The 14,577-nt window shown below is 36.2% G+C and overlaps 1 protein-coding gene and 1 long non-coding RNA gene across 2 annotated transcripts; both read right to left on the bottom strand.

Annotated features, from left to right (window-relative positions):
• Positions 1-1,770: 1,770 nt before the first annotated feature.
• On the bottom strand, positions 1,771-4,378 carry LOC110626494. The gene is made up of 5 exons (XR_002489732.2): positions 4,238-4,378; positions 3,960-4,091; positions 3,530-3,608; positions 3,224-3,325; positions 1,771-2,374 (listed from the first exon to the last, which is right to left on the bottom strand). It is a non-coding gene; the product is annotated as an uncharacterized LOC110626494 (long non-coding RNA).
• Positions 4,379-6,458: 2,080 nt separating this feature from the next.
• On the bottom strand, positions 6,459-7,837 carry LOC110626492. Its single transcript, XM_021772414.2, has 4 exons — positions 7,445-7,837; positions 7,214-7,363; positions 6,829-7,012; positions 6,459-6,669 (listed from the first exon to the last, which is right to left on the bottom strand). The coding sequence occupies exons 1-4, from the start codon at positions 7,763-7,765 to the stop codon at positions 6,653-6,655; spliced, it is 672 nt and encodes a 223-aa protein (XP_021628106.1). The 5' UTR covers positions 7,766-7,837; the 3' UTR covers positions 6,459-6,652.
• Positions 7,838-14,577: the final 6,740 nt, after the last annotated feature.

Genomic DNA, 14,577 nt, shown 5'->3' with positions numbered 1-14,577 from the left:
TTTATGTGTTCCTTCGAATCTATTTGCCTGAGCTGGAGCTTTACGCCCACGGCGTGTCTGTTCGTGACCTTTTTCCGTCTTGTTAGGGCAAGTAACTGTTTTTACTATTTCGCCCCCCGTGGAGGGTTATCCATCTTCACGGGCTACAAAGATTCTATAAAGGGCTGGGTAGAAGGTTTTCTTGTAGCGGAGTTGAAGGCAGACTCCGATCGGTCGTGGGGAGTGGAACTCGACTGGGTCCCTCCGGGTCGCAATGACCTGCCCCAGTTGGGCCTTACCGAATAGGTTGGGTACCTTCGACTGACTTCTGTTGATAAGAAGTACGATGTTGAGAAGTGTATGTTTCCCTGTAATCTTAGGGATATCAGAGATTCGAGTATTGCACCTTCCTATCTGTTTTGCCTTTTCTTCGTGACTTCCACCGGGAATTATGCTAACCTATTTGGGTTTTGTATTTTTTGGCAGCTTCTGACGTCGATATGGACCAGATTAAGCCCCCGAAGAACTTAGTTCTTTCTCACCTTCATCCTCACTTTCCTACTTATTTACTTTAGAAACCTGAATCCAGGTTTTTTTCACAATCAAATTTTCCAGTTTCTTCTTGAGGTTTCATTGCAAGGTCATCATGTGCTTCTGTTTTCCTCTTTCCCCAACCAGACCAAGAATTTGTCTCAATTAGTTATATATATATATATAAATAATTTTGATTATGGATTTAAATTTGAGATTTTTTTTCTTAATTTTAAGCACATGATGACCTTGCAGTTGGGGCTGAACCTCACCTTCATCCTCACCTTCCTACTTATTTACATTAGAAACCTGAATCCAGGTTTTTTTCACAATCAAATTTTCCAGTTTCTTCTTGAGGTTTGATTGCAAGGTCATCATGTGCTTCGGTTTTCCTCGTTCCCCAACCAGACCAAGAATTTGTCTCAATTCCAGTTTTCTCAGTACTTCCACTGACATTTTTCTGCCAAGCAACTGCATTGTCCCAACTGCTAGACAGGTCAGGATTTTTTTGCACTTTCATCGCATGGAGATCAGATTCTTCCATTTTCCTTGTTCTCCAACCAGACCATGTGTTTGCCTCATCAGTATTTTCCTTTTCTTTTGTCTGCCATGTAGCTGCAGTATCCCAACCACTTGACTTGTCAGATTGCTCTTGGGCTTTTGTGGAGAGTGCATTTTGTGTTTCAGCTGTATCTGTTCCCCAACTAGACCAGGGCTTTTCTTGAAATTCAGCAGTGTCTTCAAAGATGGGCTTCTCAGAACCAAATGTGTGCTCTGGGGACAGGTTCCAGTCAATTTCATCTTCCATAAGCTCATCAACTTCTGCATCTAAAAAAGCAGTGACTGATTCTTCCCCATTTGCACTTCTCACCTCCTCTGCAAGCATTATTTGGGTTAGTCCTGATACAACAACTTGGATAAGAAATCACTCTAGTGCTCAGAAGGGGGAACTAGCCCTGGATGTTGTTATTGAGAAATGAGCTGTGAAACAAAGTGGTGATGGATGGAGAATTGTCCTAGATTCAGGATACTGCCCCTTGATAAAGTTTTCTAGGCACTTTCAGTAGGAAAAATAATGTTTGCTACCATTAGTCGAAACAACATAGAGGCCATCTTTGCTGAGTAGTAAACTCTACCCCTAAAATGGACAGGTGACCATTTTCAATCAGATTAACATTGACTTGACTTCAAATTAATTTATACTGAAAATTGTATTTTCAATCAGATTAACATTGTGCAAACACAAAAGATAAACATACATTGGAGAAGAAAAAATATAGGCATTAATATAAGAAACATATTATCCATTACACAAAAAAGTTCTTCTATACATGAAAAATACAAAAATACAAATTCATCAGATTCAGGACCATAAAACCCCATTCCCCTGGTACAAAATAAACCTCATTTTCCCTGGTACAAAATAAACCCCCATTCCCTTCATGACCAAAGCATCATATCATGCATACTGAAGAGATATCCCAACGTCCATGCAGATAATGGCATTCTGGTCGGTCTAAAGGACCAGATAGGTCCCTCCATATCAGCCCCAAATATCTTGCCTTCATCCTCATCTATTCCGCTTGTTTGCACATAAGCATATATTTATATAGTACAAATTCCTCAATTTTCAGACATAGATATGAACACAAAACATCTGTTTCATACATACATTGCAGAAGATACCAATGCCTGTATCTAATCAAAATCATCTGAGGAAGCGTTGGCATCATTGAGCCAAGTCAGGATACTTCCCCTTGATAAAGTTTTCTAGGCATTTTCGATAGGAAAAATCTTGTTTGCTACCATCAGTCGAAACAACATAGAAGCACCTGCTTTCCTGGAAACTGCTGTGCTTGCTAACCTGTTATATCAAAACCTAAGGTTCACTACTATTGACAAATTATATCGTATATTACAAATTCTCAAAAACAAATGCAATGTAATATACATATACCCATAAGCAATCCCAATTATCATAAAATTGTGAGTTCATGCAGACAGCTAAAAGAAGAGCAACGTCCATGAGAATTTTCAGTTATCATGTCTTATGCCTCATGCAATCTCTAAATGCGACAATATACATACAGATCACTTCCCCCCGGAAAACAAATGAAAGCAAGACTAGGGTGTCCATGCAGATAAAGGCATTCTGCTCGGTCTAAAGGACCAGATAGATCCCTCCATATCAACCCCAATTATATTGCCTTCAGCCTCATCTAAATTCCCAATTGAACTCTTGTGATCTGTTTTGCTTCTCATAAAAACAGAAACTTAGAAAAACATGGAAAATTTTTGAAATTTTCATAAATTCTCAATTGAAATCACACACAGAAGGCACAAAATAACTGAGATTACTACGTCTATTGCAACTAAGTACCCTAAATTCGCCAATTGTTAAAAATGAAGAGTGAATTCCACTTCTTCACCTCCAATTTCTCAGCAGCTGATCGTTTGTGAATCAGAATTCATTTCAGGCACATATTTTCTGCATAAATATGCATTAATTCTGCTGTGGACAGAATGCAGACTTGAGTTGATTTTCAATAATTGATCCTTTTTATTGAAGAAGAAACAACATAAACACAATACTTGATTCCTTCTAGTTGCTTTCCCAGAAACAACAAAAGCATATAAATGCCACTGGATAGTATTTGATGGTTAAAAAATTCAGAACCAGAGAAAAGGAGAGAGATTAGAAACTTAAAATTACCAGGTCAATTATCTCCTGAAAATGAACAGAAACACCAGCACTATCTAGGTTCTGGTAATTAGTGGAATTGTGGATAAGCTAAGAAACCTTGTTAAGTCTCATCTGCATATTCCACAGAAAATAGTTAGGCACGCGAAATTGGAAAATAAAATAATAATTCATATTTAATTTGGAAAGTCACCTTTTTTTCACAATCATGTGAAAGAAAAGTAGGTTTGGCAGCCAAAAAAAAAAAAAAAAAAAAACACTCAGTTTCTACTTCTGCATATGCCAATTAAAACCAGAAAGATATGTATTGAAAAATACCTGCTTTGCTTGCTTTCCAAATACAAATAACATAGCGTCTATTACATTGCTCTTGCCACTCCCATTGGGCCCCACAACTCTGATAACTCAAAGAGAAGAGAAAAGAGAAAAGTTAGAGAAAGAAAATATTTCTAAATTCCCAATTGAACTCTTGTGATCTGTTTTGCTTCTCATAAAAACAGAAACTTAGAAAAACATGGAAAATTTTTGAAATTTTCATAAATTCTCAATTGAAATCACACACAGAAGGCACAAAATAACTGAGATTACTACGTCTATTGCAACTAAGTACCCTAAATTCGCCAATTGTTAAAAATCAAAGAGTGAATTCCACTTCTTCACCTCCAATTTCTCAGCAGCCAAAACAGATCCTAGAAACGAAACCAAGCAAACAGAAGTAAAGATGGGGAAACTAAAATGAAGAGAAAACCTTGTGAAAAGGACCAACGCGTTGTTCGCCGGCGTAAGATTTGAAATTCCTCATAACCATTTCTTTAATGAAAAGCCTCGGAGCTTTGGAAGATTCAGAAGCTAGGCCTGAGTGGGACTCGTTGACCATGAACTGAATGCAATGAAAAAAAAGAAGAAAATGTGAAAAAACATCACACCAATAGGAGAAGCAGTAAGAACTGATACAGATAAATAAAAAAAGGTGTCTGTAATGCATAAGGGCAAGGCAAATAACCAAGTTAACAAACAAGCACAAACCTAAATTTGAAATCAGTCCTCATCCTTCCATTGTCATTTGAATGGAATCAATGCTATTATTTTTTTTCTCACTAATTTCTCTTCCACTGATATCATTTGAATTTGATTTGCGCCATTAATAAAGGCCGCATCTCATTCACGCTTTTGAATTTCTCTTTATTGACTAACACTAATGCCATCTTCAAAAATTTATATTTATTTTTACACAAGAGAATTAGATTTTATCTTACGGTCTTTTTTTATATTCACATTTCATAGGTTGTTTAAAATCTCATTGAGATTCATGATCTTCGGTTTTCATCAATTTCAATCTCATATTTCATGGTTCACACCATTCATTGAAAATGATCTTATTGAATTTTCATCTATCTCAATATCTAGTCTCCTTTAGATTCCTAATTACTAGATTTCTTTTAAAAAACTAACTACAACAATTGCAAGTTTTTTGCTGAAATACATAATTTCATATTTTGTGACTTTACATTTGATTGCTGAAATGGTTTTCTATTTTTTAAAGGTTAAAACAATGTATTATGTTTTTCATTGCATAATTGTGTTATGTTTTTCCATTGCGTAATTGTATCATGTTTTGATTGAAAATGCAAGTTAACTGTATGGTATGAAATTTGAATAACTTTGTAATCGAATTAAATCAAGATGAATATTCAATTCAATTAATTCTTAAATTAATTTAATTCAATTGCTAAAATTATGTAATTTGAGATGAAAAAATAAAAATAATTAATTTCATGTATCAAATTATTCTTATATTTTATAAATTAAATTAAAATATCTTTATACTTTATTTTTGTTAACCGAAAAGACAACGGTCCAATTGAATGGTTAGTCGATTAATTCTAATTTCGTAGTTACCCTTCACTCCTCACTCTCCTTCCTCAAGCACGGTGAACATCTCTATATTATTTTCGCTTATTCTAATTTCGTCAAATAGAGTATGGTTGGCTCTATGCAGCCATCTGGATTTTGCTAGGACTACCCACTTAAAAAGTCATTGTCGTCTTCACTGCCATAACTTCTATAAAGACAATTGGATGGATTGGTGAAAATACAGTTCCAATTTTCACTAGAATGGCAATGGCTGAGAAGAATGTCAAAGCTGGGCCATTTTATGCTTTATTGCCGTTCTTGTGGATTTGTTATAACTGATCCTATTTTTCTTTTGCCAATTTATTACCCAATTTCTTCGGACACATTGAATCATGCAACGGTGGCTTTGGGTATTGTTTTGATTTTGATCATTCTCTGGTGGATGTTGGATGCACGTAAATGGTTCGAGGAACATGTTAGGATATTGAAATTCCAAATGAAAAGGTTTAACTTCAATTGCAAGTTCAGACACGTATCTTATTGGAACCTCAAAGTTCTGTGCGCAATGTTTGTCTGACTACTGGCTTCATACAATTTTGGGGCAAGATAAAACACATACTATTAGAATTCCTTTGTTATTATAAACCCTTCATCATATGTATGATATTAATTTATGAGCAATAAAACAAGTTGAGCTTCTTATCTTGTGATGAGATCCACTATTGGAGTTTATCAGAAGATTAATAGAAAAGAGCTCATCAAAACATTGATAGGGAGAGCTCTTTAACACCTCATACTCTTTAATGGAGAACCTTAAATTTCAAATTTGATTTAACTTGTTGATTTTTTTCTATCTTCGTCACTCTCATATTTTAATTTTAACTAATATCATGAAATATCCTATTAAGAAGGCATGATTAGAGTTCATATATTTCTTTTTTTTATTATTATTAGTATGTGTTTATGTTTGCTCTTACATATATCTACTGCTTGCTATATCGGCCGAAAAAATTTAAGAGAAAATTAGAGTGATTGCAATATTTGATATGTTTTGCATTGACCATTTATGCATATGTGCTGTAAATATTTTTTCTATGGCATCACAGGGGTAAGTTCCTAGTGATAGTATATCTAAAATAATAATAATAATGAAGGGATTGATTTGCCAAATTAAAGTGTACATGTCTTCCTGCACAGTGGAGAAAGTTGCTTCCACCTGCAACGCCATTCGATTCTTTCAATTATATGTATTTTTCCCTTGGTAGCATCTTTCTTATTTATTTAAAACAAAATGCTAACATACTTGGAAGCCCTAGTGATGTTACTTTTAGTATTTTTCTTTGAAATGAATATCTCAAAGCAGTTATAATTAAAATATATGCTCTTTTCTGTAGGCTAAATAACTTTATTTCAAGATTAAAAAAAGAAAAATCATAACCTGTTCATAAAGTACGGGCAAGTCTAATAAACGATCATCACTGTAACATAGCATGAACTACAAATTCTCAATTAAAAAAAGCTGTAAAATCACTCCATAGACATGTCTTGGTTTTTATAGAAAGTATCTTCCAGTATTCTCCTCATATTTCAATTAGCTTTGTCATCTACAATAAATAGACAATAAGCATCAATTAACATAGATCATTGGAAAAAAAAAATCATAAAAAATAAATAAAAAATCATATAAAATAAAACAAATTAATTTAAACATGAGTAGTGCACAGATATAAATTCTTTTTTTTTTTTTTAATTTTTTAAATTACCTTCCTTTAACCTGAAAATAAAGACTTGATCCTGGTGACGATCAGGAACCAAACTATAGAAGACCTTAGTTTGATAAACTTTGGTTTCCCCTAGTTTCGTATCTTCAGCTTTGAAAGTTATGTGATACAATCCGATTGATTCAACATTTGCCTTGATAATCTCAAGATGTCTCAGATTTGCACCCTACACAAACATGAAATGTGTGTGAAATTAATAATCTGGAGGTGTATAGAAATAATGCAAAAGCAATTAAGAATATACGAAACTATCGATATTTGTGTCTCATCCGTGAGGAATTCTTTCAATACAATCAAATTATTCAAAATATGCATGTAAATTTGGATAAAATTTACAATATTCAGCATCTATAACAGAGATGTCCACCTTCTTATTCTGTTCCTGGACAGCATATGCAAGTGCCTCTCTGCAGCCTTTGGTATAAAAGCCATCTTCATCTTCCAAATTGACATGACGAGCAACACCAAAGAACAATTCTCCCTTAATTGGCTTGGGATAATCATCAAAATCAAATCCCTAAAGTAGGAACTCAAATCCATTAAAAAAAGGTAATTATAAAAAAAAAAAATACAAAGACAATAGTGATAATATAATTACCTCGCTTTCCCTGTACTGACGTCTGTATTTAAGATATACATCCCTCTGCTCGCCCTCGTAATCGGTGTCATCGGATCCATAACCATCTCTGTTACCCTCGGATGGGTCGAAAACTATTACTTCGGAACCGAGTTTGTAAGGATCGAACGGGGAGCCCTCCTCACTTTCCTCACCGTCGGAGCTATCTTCAGCCTCTTCACCGATGGTGCTATCGGCATCTTCATCCTCTTCACCGGTGGCTTTATCGGCAACTCCTTCTTCGCATTGCTTGGGTAGACCATCTAGATCCGTCAATGCTTTTTTCTTTCTGGAGACGTGCATCGTTAGGATCCAGAAGACAACCTCCGTAAACCCTAGGAAGGAAATATTGGGAATTGCTTATTCCCACTGGGATTTATAGCATAGGAATCCAAATATAATAACCAAATTTGTATTTAATCCCTCAAATTTTATCAATTTTTTTTTGGTCCCTCTATTTTTTTCTTTTAGAGATGATATTGCATTAAGCAGTTTCCAAAGAACAAATATCGTTCAGCTTCCTAAGCATACAAGAAATCCAATTAAAAGGCAGAGAATTAGCACAAACCAGTTTCGCTAGATGATGCGCCAATGCATTGCATTCAACATAACTCTCCATAAGAACACCTTCACCTTTGGTTGAATATCTATATCTCACATATAGTCTTCCAAATTTTTGCAGATATGGAGTTTGAAGATGATGGTGACTGAGTCTTCTCCTGTCGAAAACCTTTAGATAGAAGAGTGTATCTTGATTTTACTGTATAAGAGCCCAAATTCTCATAATGTCATATTAGTTCCTCTTCACATCCCACTGGACCGATAGGAATAGAAAAAATTTTCATGGCAACTGGTCTATTGAACAAAGCACTAACCAGATCGTACTTCCACTACAAAGTGTTGTGACTAATCAAATCTGCTACTAGATTGACTTTTGGAGGGCAGTTAACTGTTTTCTGATTAATCAAATCTCCCTATACAGCAGGGAGACCTAAATATTTATCAGAGATATCCAATTCTTCATTGTGAGGATAGTTAACAAATCCTTCCTCAAACTAAAAGGAATTTTACTGCTAAAATGGATGTTTGAATTGTGGATGTTTATTCTCTGATCAGTTGCTTCAGTGTATTTGTGGAGGACTTCATTGATGGCTACTGCTTCTTCCCTTGATGCTTTCCCAAACAGGAGAGCGTCATCAGCAAAGGACATGTTTGTTATATTTGGTGCACCCCCTTGTAATCTTAAAGCCAGAAAGATGTCCTGCAGCAGTCTCCTTTGCCAGGATGCAAGACAGAGCTTGAGTTATGTAGAGGAACAAGTATGGTGACAAAGATTCACCCTGTCTCAACCCTCTGGATGGAAAGAAAGGAGTAGTGGGGCAACCCTTCACAAGGTGAGAATCCTTGGCGTTTTGTCAGGATATAGGGGTTAGACATGCAAACAGTTAAACTAAGTATTTGATAACAGTTGATCGAATTTTTATTTTATTTTTTATTTAAACTATATTATTTTTTATAATTTATCAATTACAATTTTTCACATTAAAATTTCTATATGAGATATTAGGGTTTTCAAGGCTGGAAAGTTGGTTCTGTAGGTTATGCCAAAAGTAAGAGTGCTCCCGCAATTGTAAGGAAGGGCTTACATTACTTATTACATCACTTTCATGATTGTCTCCCTTGGATTGTTTGTAGCGAAAATATATGTTTTTTTTTTTAAAAAAAGAATAGAGTGCTCTACCTAAATTTTCTAATTTGATACGAAGAGGTACAACAGCCAAAATCACTGAAACTCGGTTGATGAACAAGGAGATAAATGAAGCACAATTGGAGAAAATTGTTGCTGAAGGACCTGTAATGGGTGTCATTCGTATTTCAAATATTTTTGCAAAATTGAAAAAAGAGGTAACTATAATTACAATTAAATTTTGCTTTTATTGACTATCATTTTATTTAAAAATAACTAATTAATTATACATATTACAATAATGTAGGATATATATAGAGGACATGAAACATAAGAGAAAAGTCCACTGCATTCTGTAGTTATTGTTGGATTTGGAGTCGATAAAGATGATACCAAATATTGGAAGTTCAGAAATTCTCATGGAAGAAATTGGGGTGATGAAGGACATGGAAGAATAATAAGAGGATCAGGAAAATCAATCTTTATCTATATATGGTATCCTGAGGTTGAAAAATATCATTTATTTACAATCATTTCATGTAATTGTAGTTTTATTTTTATGTTTAGTCATTCTAATTTGATATATCTTTAATAATTGAAGGGGGTTGAGTTGGTGGATTAAGCAGGAGAATCAAGTAATGTTTAGAATCTTGGCTGGTGGGAAGTGGTCTGCACATCTAAAAACATAGACCATCATAACTCGGGATGCTCAACCATTTGACTGCAAAATAGAAACTGCTGCCTCAAATTTCACTTTATGGAGAAAAGTGGACACAATACATCTATACTTCAAAGCTTGAAACCTTAGTCCACATTTGAAATTACTATTGTGTGGGCGCTTTTGGATCATACGTTCATCGTAGTGAAACTTTGAAATAAAAGGCCTCTTTCTTTCGTTAGCTTTCTTTAAAATTAGTGATTGAGGTGGATTATATATATCTTTTTCATTGTAGTAAAACTGCCAAGTTGAATCTTTCAATACTTATATAGAATAGCCTGATGGGTGTCAAAACCATAAAAAATAACCTATTAAATAACAAAAAATATAAATTGCCTATAGTAATAATACGATGGAATTCACATAGAATTGACACTAAGAATTTCAAAACACTAACGAGGAAAAATAAACAATAAAAAAAAAAAGAAAAAGAGTTCTGATAATGAATCCAGGTTTCAAAACACTAAGAATTTAGATTGCACCTTCATCCTCACTTTCCTACTTATTCACATTAGAAACCTGAATCCAGGTTTTTGTCACAATCAAATTTTCCAGTTTCTTCTTGAGGTTTCATTGCAAGGTCATCATGTGCTTCTGTTTTCCTCGTTCCCCAACCAGACCAAGAATTTGTCTCAATTCAAGTTTTCTCAGTACTTCCACTGACATTTTTCTGCAAAGCAACTGCATTATCCCAACTGCTAGACAGGTCAGGATTTTTTTGCACTTTCATCGCATGGAGATCAGATTCTTCCGTTTTCCGTGTTCTCCAACCAAACCAGACCATGTGTTTGCCTCATCAGTATTTTCCTCTTCTTTTGGAATGCTGGTGTTTCTTGGGGGAAGGGTGGTAGAGATAGTGAGAAAACAAATATGATAATTACGTCAAATTCAAATAGTTGGTCTGGGTGGGATAGGAAGGCAACTGAGAATCAGCTGATATCTGGTAGGGCTTCTTCAACTGCTGAAGATTGGAGTAAGGACAGAAGTCCAACTCAAGCTGTTCAACCTTTGGAGTCATGTGTGGACAATAGCGGTTGGGGGAAAACCAAGTGATCTGAAGTTTCACGAGGCTGGGGCTCACTGAAAGACTCTGTTAAAGCAAGAAGTTCCCTTGGTTGGGGCTGAACCTCACCTTCATCCTCACCTTCCTACTTATTTACTAACGAAACATGAATCCAGGTTTCCTTCACAATCAAATTTTCCATACATTTCCGCAGAATCTATTTTTCTATTGCAATTTTTCCAAGAAAATCCATTAGTGTAATGGCAAATTTTCCCTACAATTCGCATATTGTTTGTCATGGGTTCAACTATCACACACTCCCCTTCTTATTTTTTCAATCTTTTAATATTTGTTACTGTAACCTGAATTTAGATTCCACCTTCATACTAGGATTAAACTTTGTCTGGTTGGGGTGAAGAGAATGCTAGAATGGAGGATACCATCTCTACAGACCAAGAATGTGCAGGTTCTAGTTGTTGGAACGCTGGTTTTTCCTGGGGGTAGGGTGGTAGAGATAGTGAGAAAACAAATATGATAAATACATCAAATTCAAATAGTTGGTCTGGGTGGGATAGGAAGAAAACTGAGAATCAGCTGATATCTGGTAGGAATCAGTCACTACTAGTTTAGATGCAGAAATTGATGAGCTTATGGAAGATGAAATTGACCGGAACCTGTCCCTAGAGCACACATTTGGTTCTGAGAAGCCCATCTTTGAAAACACTGCTGAATTTCAAGAAAAGCCCTGGTCTAGTTGGGGAACAGATACAGCTGAAACACCAAATGCACTCTCCACAAAAGCCCAAGAGCAATCTGACAAGTCAAGTGGTTGGGATACTGCAGCTACATGGCAGACAAAATAAAAGGAAAATACTGATGAGGCAAACGCATGGTCTGGTTGGAGAACAACGAAAACGGAAGAATCTGATCTCCCTGCGATGAAAGTGCAAAAAAATCCTGACCTGTCTAGCAGTTGGGATAATGCAGCTGCTTGGCAGAAAAATGTCAGTGGAAGTACTGAGAAAACTGGAATTGAGAAAAACTCTTGGTCTGGTTGGGGAACGAGGAAAACCGAAGCACATGATGACCTTGCAATGAAACCTCAAGAAGAAACTGGAAAATTTGATTGTGACCGAAACCTGGCTTCAGGTTTCGTATTTAAATAAGTAGGAAGGTGAGGATGAAGGTGAGGTTCAGCCCCAACTGCAAGGTCATCATGTGTGTCACGGTCTCAGATTTTAGCAATACCTTGGAACCGTGCGGCACTTGACTTGAACACCTTCAAGCCAAGTCAGCCTTAAGAATCACCCGATACCCTGTGAACATGATCACCCTGATTAGTCAAGGTTATATAAGTGAATAGCGAAGCCAATAGGCGGCATTCCATTAGAAGCCTCACAGTAGGCATAAAAGAAAAGAATTGAATATGAGAATTCATGAACAGGCTACTTATTTTATTCCAGGGGCAAAATAGTAATTACACATTATCATCAACGTGATCGTTACAATAATTCTCACCTCCCTTGTAGACAGGGGGGACGGTCTACAAGGAGTGAAGGTGCACCTCAGGATTTTCGTAGGCCTACGGTAGCCAACTGGGCCCAGCCCCAGCTGGTGGCCAACTAGTCGCTCCCCCCTAAAGAGCCTTAGAAACAATTAGGCTTGTGACAGGAGGAGACATCAACATGTCTCACATGACACCCCCCAAAATAAATACATGGAAAGGAATTACAACAAATTGTCTCGGCCCTTATCTTCCTACTAATTACTACTAATTTATCCCAATATTGCTTCTTGAGAATTACACTGTTGGAAAATTACAGTTTTAGTCCCTAAAACTCTATGACCCTGACACTCCCCCACTTAAACGGTCGACGTCCTAGTCGACTGAGCTTGTTGGTATTCTTCAATCTTTGAGTCCTCGTTGACTGAGGTTGTTGGGATTCTTCAATCTTTGAGTTCGACACTTTAGGCTTGCTCACACTGTGATGTGATCCCAGTCTTGCTTGATTAAATTTGTTGAGCAATTTTGATCATTGGTATGAAGTCACTCAGTTTCTGGTATCTCCTTCTAATTTTTCTCTGTGAACTTGCTAGCTCTTACTGATGCTGAAACTACAAAAGCTCTATTTTCGGTTTAAGTGTTATGCCCTTGATTCCTTAGTCTCCTGCAAATGTCGCGAGAAGTTGTCGCATTACTCCTCTGCACGAACTTATTGCCTGAACCTGTTGAGTACGAGTTCTTTATTCCCTAGTCTGTCTCGCCAGTATTTGCCTTTCACTGTTGTCCTTACTCTTTGCCTTAAAAGCACAACCCTTATCGTACAATAAACCTATCAACCTGCATTCACTCATGCCACATGATATTGTGACTAACCTGTAATAGTCTCATAAGAAAGGTCAGTACTAACCACGTTAGACTCAAATACAATTAATATAGCAAGCCCTGTAGAATACAATACACTATGAATCAATAGTTGTGTCCACAACACTTGAACTGTCTTTACCCCTCTCCTTGACATACCACAACCTTATTCCCCTTGTAGCGAAGCTCGTCGAATCCTACTATGAAATTGGTGTCCCCATTTCCGAAAGAGTCCACTCAGCTCTCTCTTCCTCTTTTGTACGTCCTATGGTCCTCCCCTTCATAAGCTCTGGTATTCTGCACCCCTTCATCTCTTTTTCCTCTACCTATAAATGTAGTTTACCCAAATGCCTACAAAAAGACACACGATACACACCAAATATCCATGATTACTAAAAGTGTCATTTTCTTGTTGAACCCTTTGGGCCACAAAAATCTACTCAAGACAACTCTTAAGATTAACTATACATAAAATAATTAATACCGTCATTACAACTCAACACTAAGAAATTATTGGAAGATACTCCCTTTTTATACCGCCTTCATCACCACTCACAATATCGACTTGCCTCCTGCAATCTGTACTTCTCGATCTATCTCAGTCCTCCTTCATGTTGATCCACTTGTGAGAACTTTTGTTTTGCTGTGAGATCTCTTTCCTCCCCAATGACAAAGGTTGGACTAACTTGTCCTTTTAATAATACACATTACTCTTCCAATCGCTTCTAAGGAAGGTATACCCTATATGTTCACAACATCTGTTAGCACCAACTTGTCAAGTCCCACATCACGAGGAACCTGACTCAATCATACACAAAATATCTCAGAATAAATAAATAACTAAAATAAAGTAAGATAAAGAATGATGTCATGAAACACAAAACTATTATACTCATCTGATGTGAGAGGGTTCCCCCTCGTTAAATTCCCTTCTCTCGTACTGAATTTTCATTAAGGATCTTTTCCTCTCCTCATTACCTTAAGCCCCACACTCCTTTGACTAGTCCAAAGGTCCTCATTTTTGCCAGTTTTCAATGATTCTCCTTCTTCTTTTTGTCGTAGGATGAGTGAATTATTTGCTTTCACAATGCTGTTGTTCTCAATGGCATTTGATACAACCCTCGCCCAATGTTACCTTACATTCCTCTTGGTTGTCCTATCAAAATGTTTGCTTACCTCAGAGAGAGAATGAACATGTGCTCGACAATCATAGTTGGTTGGCAATTATCATACATTATGAGGGTAATTGTTATTTTCTTTTTATCCCCTCTAGACTCCTATCCATTCCACCCTTTTGACTCATTTTCATCATTGCTAGTCTTGGTTTCTTTCTCCCATTTTT

Source organism: Manihot esculenta, chromosome 11 (genome assembly GCF_001659605.2).
Source record: "Manihot esculenta cultivar AM560-2 chromosome 11, M.esculenta_v8, whole genome shotgun sequence".
Lineage (NCBI taxonomy): Eukaryota > Viridiplantae > Streptophyta > Magnoliopsida > Malpighiales > Euphorbiaceae > Manihot > Manihot esculenta.
The sequence above is the reverse complement of the archived record's forward strand: the minus strand, read 5'-3'. Positions and strand labels throughout refer to the sequence as shown.

What these genes read in the sequence shown, in the direction of transcription:
- LOC110626492 (XM_021772414.2), bottom strand. Translation starts at nt 7,765, where the DNA reads ATGCACGTCTCCAGAAAGAAAAAAGCATTGACGGATCTAGATGGTCTA. An exon ending in GTCAGTACAGGGAAAGCGAG is followed by an intron (nt 7,364 to 7,444) that starts GTAATTATATTA and finishes TTCCTACTTTAG; the next exon opens with GGATTTGATTTTGATGATTA. An exon ending in TCCAGGAACAGAATAAGAAG is followed by an intron (nt 7,013 to 7,213) that starts GTGGACATCTCT and finishes ATGTTTGTGTAG; the next exon opens with GGTGCAAATCTGAGACATCT.